Here is a 12,623-nt window from a genome sequence, read left to right on the forward strand (position 1 = left end):
CACCAGTACTTTTTGAGTAGGTATCAATAAGAACAATGTTTTACAAAGAGGGGAGTTTCAAGATAGAGGGATTGAGACCAAAGGCAAAATAATTCAACTGTGACAGTAAACTAATGTGATCTTAAAATGGTTCCCAGTTAGAGACACAGGCTTCCATTTATGGAATGAATTAAGTCACAGGGATGACAAATACAACGAAGGGAAATCATGGTATTATAATAGCATTGTATGGAACAGATGGTGGCTACACTTATGAGCATAGCATAATGTACAGACTTGTCTAATAGCTATGTTATACACCTGAAACTCCTATAACATTGTGTGTCAGCTATATACTTAAGTTTAAAAAAAAAAAAAGGAACTGAGGCCAACCAATCACAAAAAGTCAGTTAGACCTTTCCAAATAAGATAAATTCTTAAGGTATAGCCAATCAAATAATTTCCTTGCTTTGCTTCCACTAATTCTCTGTAGAAATCTTTTAACTACCTCCTACGGGTGGGGCAAAGCACTGTAACCACTTCTGGGTTGGTACCGCCCAATTTGAATTGATTTTTGTTCAAATAAACTCTTAACAGTAAAAAAAAACACAAAAAAACGGGGGTGGGGTGGGGGTTGCTGCCTGGGTAGCTCAGTCCATTAAGCGTCCAACTTCAGCTCAGGTCATTATCTCACAGTTCGTGAGTTCCAGCCTGGCATCGGGCTCTGTGCTGACAGCTCAGAGCCTGTATACCCTGCTTCGGATTCTGTGTCTTCCACTCTCTCTCTGCCCCTCCTCCGTTCACACTTTTCTCTCTCTCTCCCTCTCTCTCTCTCTCTCTCAAAAATAAATAAGCGTTTAAAAATAAAAAATAAAAATGTTCTCAGATAATGCCAACTAACAAGCATATTTATTTATTGAGAAATTATTTGTAATAAATAATAACTGATTAAAATAAATGGATCAAAACAATTAACCTTAATGAAAATTATAGGATATTTATTGAGAAATTATTTACTGTATTTATTGAGAAATTATTACATGGCAGGCTTCCACCAGGTGATATCGATGATGTATGAAAGAAGACAATTTCTGCCTTCAAAGAGTGTTCTGTCTAGATTATACAGACCTACATAAGCAACTGTTTTCAATTTTTTAAAATTTTTTTATTTAAAAAAATTTTAAATGTTTGAGAGAGAGAGAGAGAGTGCACAAGCAGGAGGAGGGCAGAGGGAGGGAGACAGAGGGTCTGAAGCAGGCTCCACACTGACAGCAGAGAGCCCGATGTGGGGTCCTAACTCACAGAAGTAGGAGATCATAACCTGTGCCGAAGTTGGATATTTAACCAACTGAACCACCAGGCACCCTGAATTTTTTTATTTTAGAGCGAAAGTGTGCTTGCATGAGCCAGGGAGAGGGGCAGAGGGGGAGGGGGAGAGAGAGAGAGAGGGAGAATCTTCAGCAGGCTCCACGCTCAGCTTGGAGGCCAACATAGGGCTTGATCCCACAACCCTGGGATTATGACCTGAACCGAAATCAAGAGTCAGACACTCAGCTGACAGAGCTGTGCCCCAGGTGTTTTCAGTTTTCTGATCAGTGAACTACATCTGACTCCATCTCTAGGAAATTTTGCTCTGATCCTTTGGCAGGTCTTCTTTATTTTCTTAAGTTTTTATTGAAACGTATTTATAGGAAGGTACACATAAGGGTACCTCAAATGATTCTCAAACTGACCACATTTGTGTTTCCAAATCAACAAACATTATCCACATACCAAAAGCCCCTTCGTGCTCTCTTATAGTTCCTATTCTGCCCTAATGGATAACTATTAACCCTAACTTCACCATAAATTAGTTATGCAAAGAGTATGTTATTGTTTGACTTTTTATTTGGAGATAATTTCAAGTTGACAGAAAAGTTGCAAGAAGAGTAGTACAAAGAACACCCGTACGTCCTTTGCCCATACTCACCAGTTGTTAACACATTATTCTTCTTGCTTTCTCATTTTGTGTTCATGTGTGCTCGGTCTCTGTCTCTCTGCATTTGTATGTATTTTGCCCCTAACTATGCGCGTTTTTCCTAAGAATAGAGATATTCCAGTTGTTGTAAATTTCAGTAAATTTAATATTAATACATATACTTTATCATCTGTATTCTAATTTTATCAAATGACCCTAAGTAATGCCTTTATAGCATTTTTTTTTTTTCCAGTACAGGATCCTTAGATCAGGTTTTGATCCTTAAATCTGACAGATCAAGATTATAGTCCAGAGGCATGATGTTAACCAGAGTAGGATCCCAAACCACCTACTCCCTAGGTCAGTCCTTTTGACTGTTATGAAACTTCATTGTTTATTTCTGATCATTTTTTTTCCATTTAAAAAGCAGTGCTACTTTTAACAATTGATAAATACTCTGTACCTACTGGTTTATATTGATGCCATCTAAATCGTAGACATTGGCCAGAATGAAACTTGTTACATGAAAAGCTATGAATCAAGTAGCTTTCAGGTTTGTAGCATGTTGCTTAATTTTGTCTACCAGTTAACATTTATTGTTAACTGCTTTCCTTAGTCTCATCATCTTGATTTATTTTTGCTTGTTTCTGAAATCAATGTAAGCCAGGAATTATGGTGTAATGGAAAGAGTATTTAAAACTAAAATTTTTTTTTAATCTTTATTTTTGAGAGAGAAGAGACAGAGTGTGAGCAGGGGAGGAACAGAGAGAGGAAGACACAGAATCCAAAGGAGGCTCCAGGCTCTGAGCTGTCAGCACAGAGCCCAACGTGGGGCTCAAACTCACGAACTGCGAGTTCATGACCTGAGCCAAAGTTGGATGCTTAACCGACTGAGCCACCCAGGTGCCCCTGGAAAGAGTATTGATTAAGAAGTAATGATGCAGGGGCTCCTGGGTGGCTCAATTGGTTGGGCCTCCAACTTTGGCTCAGGTCATGATCTCATGGTTGATGGGTTTGAGCCTGCATCGGGCTCTGCACTGACAGCTCAGAGCCTGGAGCCTCCTTTGGATTCTGTGTCTCCCTCTCTCTCTGTCCCTCCCCGCTTGTCTGTCTCTCAAAAATAAATAAACATTAAAAATAATAATAATAAATAAAAAGAAGTAATGATCCAGCCACTCTGGAAAACAGTGTGGAGGTTCCCCCCCCAAATTAAAAATAGATCTACTGTATGACCCATTAATAGCACTGCTAGGAATTTACCCAAGGGATACAAGAGTGGTGATGCATAGGGGCACTTGTACCCCAGTATTTATAGCAGCACTTTCAACAATAGCCATCATGGAAAGGGCCTAAATGTCTATCAACTGACGAATGGATAAAGAAGATATGGTTTATATATACAATGGAATACTACTTGGCAATGAGAAAGAATGGAATCTGGCCATTTGTAGCAACATGGATGGAACTGGAGAGTGTTATGTTAAATGAAATAAGTCAGGCAGAAAAAGACAGACACCATATGTTTTCACTCATATGTGGATCATGAGAAACTTAACAAAAGACCAGGGGGGAGGGGAGGGGGGAAAAATGTTACAGAGAGAGAAGGAGGCAAACCATAAGAGACTCTTAAATACTGAGAACAAACTGAGGGTTGACGGGGGGTGGGGGAAAGGGGAAAGTGGGTGATGGGCATTGAGGAGGGCACCTGTTGGGATGAGCACTGGGTGCTGTATGGAAACCAATTTGACAATAAATTATATATACATATATATATATATAATAAAAATTAAAAAAATTTTTCTTTACATTTCTTTAGTTTTTGAGAGACATAGGGAGACAGAGCACAAGTTGGGGAGGGGCAGAGAGAGGAGGAGACACAGAATCCGAAGCAGGCTCCAGGCTCTGAGCTGTCAGCACAGAGCCTGATGCAGGGCTCAAACTCACAAACCGTGAGATTATGACCTGAGCCAAAGTCGGACGCTTAACCAACTGAGCCACCCAGGCGCCCCTAAAATAAAAATAATTTTTTAAAATATTTCTTAAAAAAAAAAACAGTCATGGGATGTAATGCATAACACAGTGACTATAGTTAATAGCACTGTACTGTATATTTGATAGTTGTTAAGACAGTAGGTATTTTTAAAATTATTTTTATTATAATTCCAGTATAGCTAATATACAGTGTTGTATCAGTTTCAGGTATACAAAAATTGCTGGTGAATCAGCAATTCTACACATTACTCAGTGCTCATCATAAGTATACTCTTAATCCCCTTCACCTATTTCCCCCATCACCCCACTCACTTCCCCTCTCATAAACCCAGTTTGTTCTAAGAGAGTAGATCTTAAAAGTTCTCAACACAAGAAAAAATTCTGTAACTATGTACAGTGATGGATGTTAACTAACTTATTGTAGTGATAATTTTACAATATATACAAATACCAAATCCTTATGTTATACAACTGGAACTAATATAATGTTGTATGCCAATAATACCTTAATGAAAATAGATAATAAATTTTAAAACTGGGGAAAAAAAAAGTAATGAGTGTTAGCCTAGGACTTAAAGAGTCTTACCTACTTACAAGACTTTTGTCAACTCATTTAACTTCTTTTTTTTTTTTTTTTTGATGGTACAGCCACTTTATTTGTTTATTTTTGAGAGACAGAGGAGTGTGAGTAGGGGAGAGGGGCAGAGGGAGAGAGAAAGAATCTTAAGCAGGCTCCATGCTCAGGATGGAGCCTGACACAGGGCTGGATCCCATGACCCTGGGATCATGACCTGAGCCAAAATGAAGAGTTGGAGACGCAACTGACTAAGCCACTCAGGTGCCTCAACTATTTAAATTTTTAGAATCTCAGTTTTCATGTTTGTGAAAGAAAAAAAAGTTATGCCTACTTATAGGATTTTTTAAAATAAGGGTCAGTAAGGCACCTAGCTGGCTCAGTCAGTAGAGCATGCAACTCTGGATCTTGGAGTCATGAGTTTGAGCCCCATGTTGGGTGTAGAGATTACTTAAAAAAAATAAGGGTCTAAAGAAATTATCATAAAGTATGTGAAAACAAACTCTAGGGTGGTAGGCTTCTTTTGATTTATTAATTTCATTACACAAAAAATTCCATTAGTGATATAGCCACTTACAGTGTTATATTCATTTCTCGTGTCAGATTCATTCTCTTAGTTTTCTCAATATTGAAGTTCTCTAATTTACTAGAGTGGGGAACCTGATACTTGTTGAACAATTCCTCTAACCAAGTATCATGCTTTATACACCATATGCTTGAGCATTATAAGAGTATTATCCACATTTCACAAGATTTAGTGAGGTTTTGTAACTTGCTCAAAGGAGCAACCTAGTTAAGTGACAGAATTTGTAGTTAAACCCAGATTTCTCTGTCAATTCAAAGACTTCTGATTAAGTCAGTATTGATGTTTCTCTTATTTATTATTTTCTCATGTACTCTCTATATATTTGGAGCAACAGCTTATCCTTTCTCACTAAAGTACGTAATTTTCATCCCTTGAAATAATTCACATACTTCTCTCAAATTTCTAGAAGCACTGTAGCAGTGTGATTTCCTCTTTCCACTGTTGTTAGCTTTCCTAAGGTTCTGAACCTGGAGCATTGGGCATTTTTTCTTATATGTCTCATGTCAAATACAAATCCTTTCTTATAGTAGAAATGATAAAATATCATTGAAAACTAAAATTGTCAGAATACGGGAGTTCAAAAAATAGTATCTAACTGAAAATGGAAAAGTATGATTTCTTACTATTTAATATTTTTATGAGGCATTTTTACAACTCACCTATAAATGTTTGATCTTTTAAAATGTACAGGAAACTGTCATTGCTAAAAACAGTGCATTAGGGAAGGTGTATTGGACAATAACCCCGACTGGATTCATAATTACAGTGTTTTGCATTGCAACTATCTCTTTAAGACCTGACTTTAGATAGTCTGCAGGAAAATCTCACAAGGCTGTATGTAAGGCAAGAAAGTGACAGCTTCAAACTGAGCAAGTAAGGGCAAGGTAATACATTTAGAGGAAAATTATCCAAAATTTATCAGTAGAATTCTGTTTATGGCACAGCCAATCCAGAACTTACTACTTTGAGGATTTAAAAAAATTTAAAGGTACATTTTGAGGAAAAACTTGTGTTTATCGATTCCTTGCAGATCACTTCTTTTGAAGGTAGAACAGTCCTCTTGAAAGCAAAAAAGTAACTTTTTAAACCAGACATCTCTTTGATTTATATGTCTGATGCTGAAACTCTTGTACATGTACTTCTGCAGGTAGACAGAGCGATCCAAGAGGTAAACAGGTATAATTGTTGAATTAGTTTCCTAGGGCTGTTATAACAGAGTGTTACAGACTAGATGGCCTAAAACAACAGACATTTACTGTCTCGGTTCTGGAGGCTAGAAATCTGAAATCAAGGTGTCAGCAGGGCGGCTTCTCAAACTCTGGGTGGCAAGTTTCCTTCCCTCTTCTGACCTGCTGTGGTGGCTGGCAGTCGTTGGCTTTCCCTGACTTGTAACTGCATAGGTCTGGTCTCTGCTTCTGTCTTCATGTAGCATTCTTCCTGTATGTCTTCATATCATCTTCTCCCTGTGTGTATGTATGCATGTAATTTCCCCTATTTATAAGGACAGCAATCTTCTTAGATTAAGGCCCACCCTAATGACTTTATTTTAATTTGGTTAAATCTGCAGAGATCCTATTTCCAAATAAGGTCACACTCTGAGGTACTAAGGGTTAGTACTTACACATATCTTTTTGCGGGGGACATAATTCAGCCCATAACAGGTATCTTTAAAGGAATTGAATTTCAGAACCTCAAATATTATACGTTTACCTTTCCTAAAATTGATGTAAAATCTCTGAATTTTAAAGAGGAGCTCTTTCTTATCTATTCTTTGTTGGATGGATGGCTATTCAACTGCTGTGGTATTTACAAGTGACTCTTAAATACAGAGAACAAACTGAGGGTGGCTGGGGGGGGAGGGGAAAATTGGTGATGGGTGTTGAGGAGGGCACTTGTTGGGATGAGTCACTGGGTGTTGTAAGTAAGCCAATTTGACAACAAACTATATTTTATTTTTTTTTTAAATTTTTTTTTCAACGTTTATTTATTTTTGGGACAGAGAGAGACAGAGCATGAACGGGGGAGGGGCAGAGAGAGAGGGAGACACAGAATCGGAAACCAGGCTCCAGGCTCTGGGCCATCAGCCCAGAGCCCGACGCGGGGCTCGAACTCCCGGACCGCGAGATCGTGACCTGGCTGAAGTCGGACGCTTAACCGACTGCGCCACCCAGGCGCCCCATAAACTATATTTAAAAAAAAGGACAAAAATGCTGTAGTATTTAGATTCCATTGTAAAGTGCTATAACATTTAAATTTTAATGGCAGTGTTTATAATCTGCCGGAAATTATATTTTTTCCAACCATTTAAGTCCATGATGAAAAACTTTAGGTATCAACTTAAAAATGTGTAAGGGAATATACCTAGTTGTAGAAAGCTACTTAAGGGAGTGTGTGAGCAAAATTTTTTGAAGACCCATTGGTCTAAAGCAGGGTTTCTCAACCTTGGGATTATTGATGTTTCAGATTAGGTAATTCTTTGTTGTGAGGAGCATGTTTTATGCATTGTAGGATGTTTAGGAGCATCCTTGGCCTCTACGCCCTAGGTGCCAGTAGCAGCTCCCCAGAGGTGACAACCAAAAGTGTCTTCAGACATTGGCAAATGTCCCCTGGGGAGCAAAATTGCTCTTGGTCATTGAAATAGAGTATAATGATCTCCTTTCAGTCAGTAATGTAGAATATATATTAGCATTTCAGACATTTGCTCATCTCAATTTTTTTATTTTTTTTTTATTTTTATTTTTTATTTATTTTTTTTAACGTTTATTTATTTTTGAGACAGAGAGAGACAGAGCATGAACAGGGGAGGGTCAGAGAGGGAGACACAGAATCTGAAGCAGGCTCCAGGCTCTGAGCTATCAGCACAGAGCCCGACGGGGGGCTTGAACTCTCAGACCTCGAGATCACGACCTGAGCTGAAGTCGGAATCTTAACCAACTAGCCACCCAGGCGCCCCCATCTCAATTTTTTTAAAGCCTATTTATTTTGAGAGAGAGAGAGAGTGTGAAGAGAATGGGGGAGGGGCAGAGAGAGAGGGAGACACAGAATCTGAAGCAGGCTCCAGGCTCTGAGCTGGCAGCACAGAGCCCGACACAGGGCTTGAACCCATGAATCGTGAGATCATGACCTGAGCCAAAGTCAAGGGTTGACACTTAACTGACTGAGCCATCCAGGGGCCTCTGCTAATCTCAATTTTGAGATATAGCTCTAGACATGACCTAATATGACAGATTTTCAAGAGATATCACCTAAGGGTATTGATAATAATTTATTCACTAAAGTCAATACATTTTATCCCAGTATCAAGGCATATATCCAAACAGCTATGTATAAATTGTCTGTTAACTTTTGCCCCATCTCTGTAAATTAGAAGTCCTTGCTTATATCTGAAGTCAAGAAATGGCCGTGTGGAAAGCCTCTATGTTTTGTAAAAGTTCTTTTTTTAAAAAAAAAAAATTATTTATCTTGAGAGAGAGAGAGAGGGAAACAGAGGATCCGAGGCAGGCTCTGCACTGTCAGCCCAAAGCGGGGCTCAAACTCGTGAACCATGAGATCATGATCTGAGCTGAAATTGAGAGTCAGATGCTCAACCAACTGAGCCATCCAGGCACCCCTGTTTTGTAAAAGTTCTTATTGAGGACTTTCTCTGTGTTTCCCTTGGATCATGAACCAAACAAACCAAGTTCCCACGGTTGCTCAGAGGTGAATTGGAATGCTTTCTTTCAATTATATCACAAGAGCTCTATAAAGCTTTTTGTCTTAACTGCCAAGAAGCTCTGACCCAAATTTGTGGCCCAATTACAATGTCTTCTCTTTCTTGTTTCCTAGTAAAGTTGACCCTTGAATGGTGCAAGGGTTAGGGGAGCTGACCCCTGTGCAATAAAAAATCTGTGACTTTTGATTCCTCCAAAACTTAACTACTAATAGCCTACTGTTGACTGGAAGATTTATCAATAACAGTAGATTAACACACACTTTGTATATTATATTATTCTATACTGTATTCTTACATAAAGTAAGCTAGAGAAAAGACTGTTATTAAAAATATTATAAGGAGGGGTACCTGGGTGGCTCAGTCAGTTAAGTATCCGACTTTGGCTGAGGTCATGATCTTGCAGTTCATGAGTTCAAGCCCCACATCAGCTCCATGGTGACAGCTTGGAGCCTGGAGCCTGCTTCAGATTCTATGTCTCCCTTTCTACCTGCCCCTCCTCTGCTTGTGTTCTCTCTCTCTCTTAAGAATAAATAAACATTAAACTACATTTTAATAAAAAAAGAGTATCATAAGGAAAATATATTTTACAGTACTGTATTTATTGAAAACAAAATCCACATATAAGTATACCTGTGCAGTTCAAATCAGTGTTTTTCAAGAGTCAGCTGTATATTATTTCTTCACTCTCAACTCTTCCCTTCATTTTATTACTTTTTTTGCTTGTTTAAATGGTTCTCAGTTATACTGAATCTGTGGCTTTTAGTGTAAGACCTTGTTTTGGAAATTTGAATACATTAAATAAATTAAGTTTATGGGTGACATAGTTTGAACTTTCAATAGCCCAACAAAAGTGTGCAAAGTCATTATACATTTTTTTCTAACGTCATTTTCTCAGTGTACTACTGTGGCCTAAAAAAGGACAATGATTTGTTGGAAATCATAAGATAATTATAATGTAGACAGAAAATGAATACCATTTTCCTCTCATGATAAAACTCTAGGGTCTCTTTTAGACTATTATACAATTCGATTTTCATTTTCTGAAAAAACAAAAACAAAAACAAAAAGTGTAATTATTGATCCTAAACATAGAGATAAGCAATTACTGAAACTAGCCTAAAAACCTTAGTACCTTTTAATCAGGAATGGTGAAGGTGGAAAAGGCACTAACATTTAGCAAATAACTACACTATGCTGTGCTTTGTACTAGGTACTTTATATCATATTTAGTCCCCACAATAGTCCTATGACATAGATGATCTTGGTGCTATTTTTATCTATCAGGAACCCAAGGTTCTGAAAGAGGCAATGCACAGATAGGTCATTCACATCCCAAAGTTCTTGCTCTTTACACAATGAGGCTATAAAGGTTTCAGGACAGTGTCTGCCTAGCACATAGTAAGCTCTGTAAGTATTACTTCCTCTTATTATGTCATCTGGGGTATAAGTAAAGATCAAAAATGTTAAATGCTGAAGTGGTATATTACATCAATTCCTGGAGGGAATAGAGAAACAAATACATTTAAAATAACCCAGGGGGGCACCTACCTGGCTCAGTCCATAGAGCATGCAACTCTTTTATTTTTTAGAGAGAGAGAGACCACATAAGCAGGGGAGAGGGGCAGAGAGAGAGAGACAGAGACAGAGAGAATCTCAAGCAGGCTCCATGCTCAGTGCAGAGCTTGACCCGGGGCTCGATCCCATGACCCTGGGATCATGACAGCTGAAATCAAGAGTCAGACAAGAGTCAAGAGCCTGGGGGCTCAGTCAGTTAAGCATCCAACTTCAGCTCAGGTCATGACCTCATTTTTTGTGGGTTTAAGCCCTGAATCGGGCTCTGTGTTGACAGCTCAGATCCTGGACCCTGCTTCAGATTCTATTGTCTTCCTCTCTCTCTGTCTCTCCCCTGCTTGCACTCTGTCTCTCTCTCTTTCAAAAATTAAAAAAAATAAATAAAGAGTCAGACACTTAGCCAACTGAGCCACCAAGCGCCTCAGAGCATGCAACTCTTGATCTTGGGGTTATGAGTTCAAGCCCCACATTGGGCATAGAGATTACTTAATAAACAAATTAATTTTTAAAAATAGAATAAATAATCTATTTAGAATAAATGAAAATAATCTTAGTTTATGAAAACTGTCTTCTGCAAGAGTTGATATAAACTGGAAATACAAAATCAGATCATATTAAATTTAATGAATTACCCAATGAGTTACTAACAAAAATTTGAGAAGTATTCTTTACCCTACAGATAAAGTAAAGGGCAATAATACTGTGCAATTCTTATCACCTTTGTCAGAGGTGAGAGATTAAAGTAGATGGGTCATGCATCTAACCCGATGTGACAATTCTTACATGTTTGTGTTAAGACCACTGTATCATATTATCCTTTATCTTGTACATGTATATATACATTTAGATATTCCTATCTAAAGTCTCATGTCAGATATTATATTGGGATGTGGTTTGTTATAATTTTATATTTTCTTGTGTTTTTTTTGCTAGTCTTAAGCATAATTACATACCTTTCCTGCAGAGAAAAACACAGTGGTTTCTTGCTTTTTTTTCTGCCTTTTAGTTCCTTGTTTTCCAGCACCCAACATAACTTGTAAGGATTTCGGTGGCAATGAAACACATTTTACTGGGAACGAAGTTGGTTTTCTCAAGCCTATATCTTGCCGAAATGTGTAAGTCCATTACTGAAGCTAAATGTTCAGATTACTTGCCTGTGTTGTATCTTGACTGCATGGTGTAAAGAGATAAAGAGCAATTTGTGGGGAAAATCCAACACTAATATAACTTTTAAGTCTATGTCAGAAAACCTCTATTTTAAGTGTATTTTGTTATATAAATACAATTGACCACCAAGTAAAGCATAGTAGTTCACTATGTGGAATAAATAAAGACTGTGAATAGCCTCATGCCATGTTATTTCGGTCAGTTTATGCCACTAAATGAGTTATGAAAAATTCTGTTTTTAAAATTTGGGGGGTTTCTAGAGTGCATATAAGGGATCGTGTACCTGTAATGGTAAAAGAATGTTAATTATCAATCATTTGCATTTCAAGGGCATTTTGAAATTTTGTTTCATTCTTGGTAATAGGTATGGATGAGGAATGGTAAAACAGCATTCAAAAGTTTGGGACATTAAGACAAATGGCTTTTATTTTGTTAAGAGTGTTCTTTATTTGTTTTTAAAAATTTCTTTAAATGTTTTTATTTTTGAGAGAGAGAGAGAGACAGCACAAGTGGCTGGTGGGGGGTGGGGAGTGCAGAGAAGGAGAGAGACACAGAATCCAAATCAGGCTTCAGGCTCTGAGCTGTCAGCACAGAGCCTGATGTGGGGCTTGACTGCATGAGTCATGAAATCATGACCTGAGCTAAAGTCGGGTGCTTAACCGACTGAGCCACCCAGGCGCCCCAAGAGTGTTCTTTGTTTAAAGGACTTTTAAGTTTGCCTTTTATTTTTGCTTTGGTAAAGCTAACATTGTATTCTTCTATTTCTGTTTTGTACTAAAAACATGGTTTAGTTTCACCCATTTTTATTTAATTGGTGGCACTATATTTTTACCTTTGAACTGTACATTGTTTTATTTGATGGCGCCTATTTGCAGTTGTATCAAGGAATAACCACTGTTATTTCTTTCTTTCCTTTTCTTTCTTTCTTTTCTTTCTTTCTTACTGTTTGGCTATTTCTACCAGTTCTATTAGAATTCCTAGAAATTATAGTAGAGTCTTATTTTTGACCCTACTTCACTGAGTTAATGAGGGGCTTTAGATTCTATCTTGCCGTGTAATCCTAAGTGAATCACTTAAACTTTTT

At 37.8% G+C, this 12,623-nt stretch overlaps 1 protein-coding gene across 1 annotated transcript in view; it reads left to right on the forward strand.

Moving 5' to 3' along the window:
• The window catches only part of TM2D1 (TM2 domain containing 1), a 53,020-nt gene that overhangs the window by 5,253 nt on the left and 35,144 nt on the right, over nucleotides 1-12,623 (forward strand). Inside the window, exon 3 of the mRNA XM_047083637.1 lies at nucleotides 11,379-11,487. Coding sequence (XP_046939593.1) covers nucleotides 11,379-11,487 — 109 coding nt within the window. The remainder of the gene's footprint in view (nucleotides 1-11,378; nucleotides 11,488-12,623) is intronic.

The sequence above is a fragment of the Lynx rufus genome, unplaced genomic scaffold (assembly GCF_022079265.1).
Source record: "Lynx rufus isolate CCGP_SWC_20201006 ecotype Redwood Valley unplaced genomic scaffold, mLynRuf1.p SCAF_2, whole genome shotgun sequence".
In the NCBI taxonomy this organism is placed as follows: domain Eukaryota; kingdom Metazoa; phylum Chordata; class Mammalia; order Carnivora; family Felidae; genus Lynx; species Lynx rufus.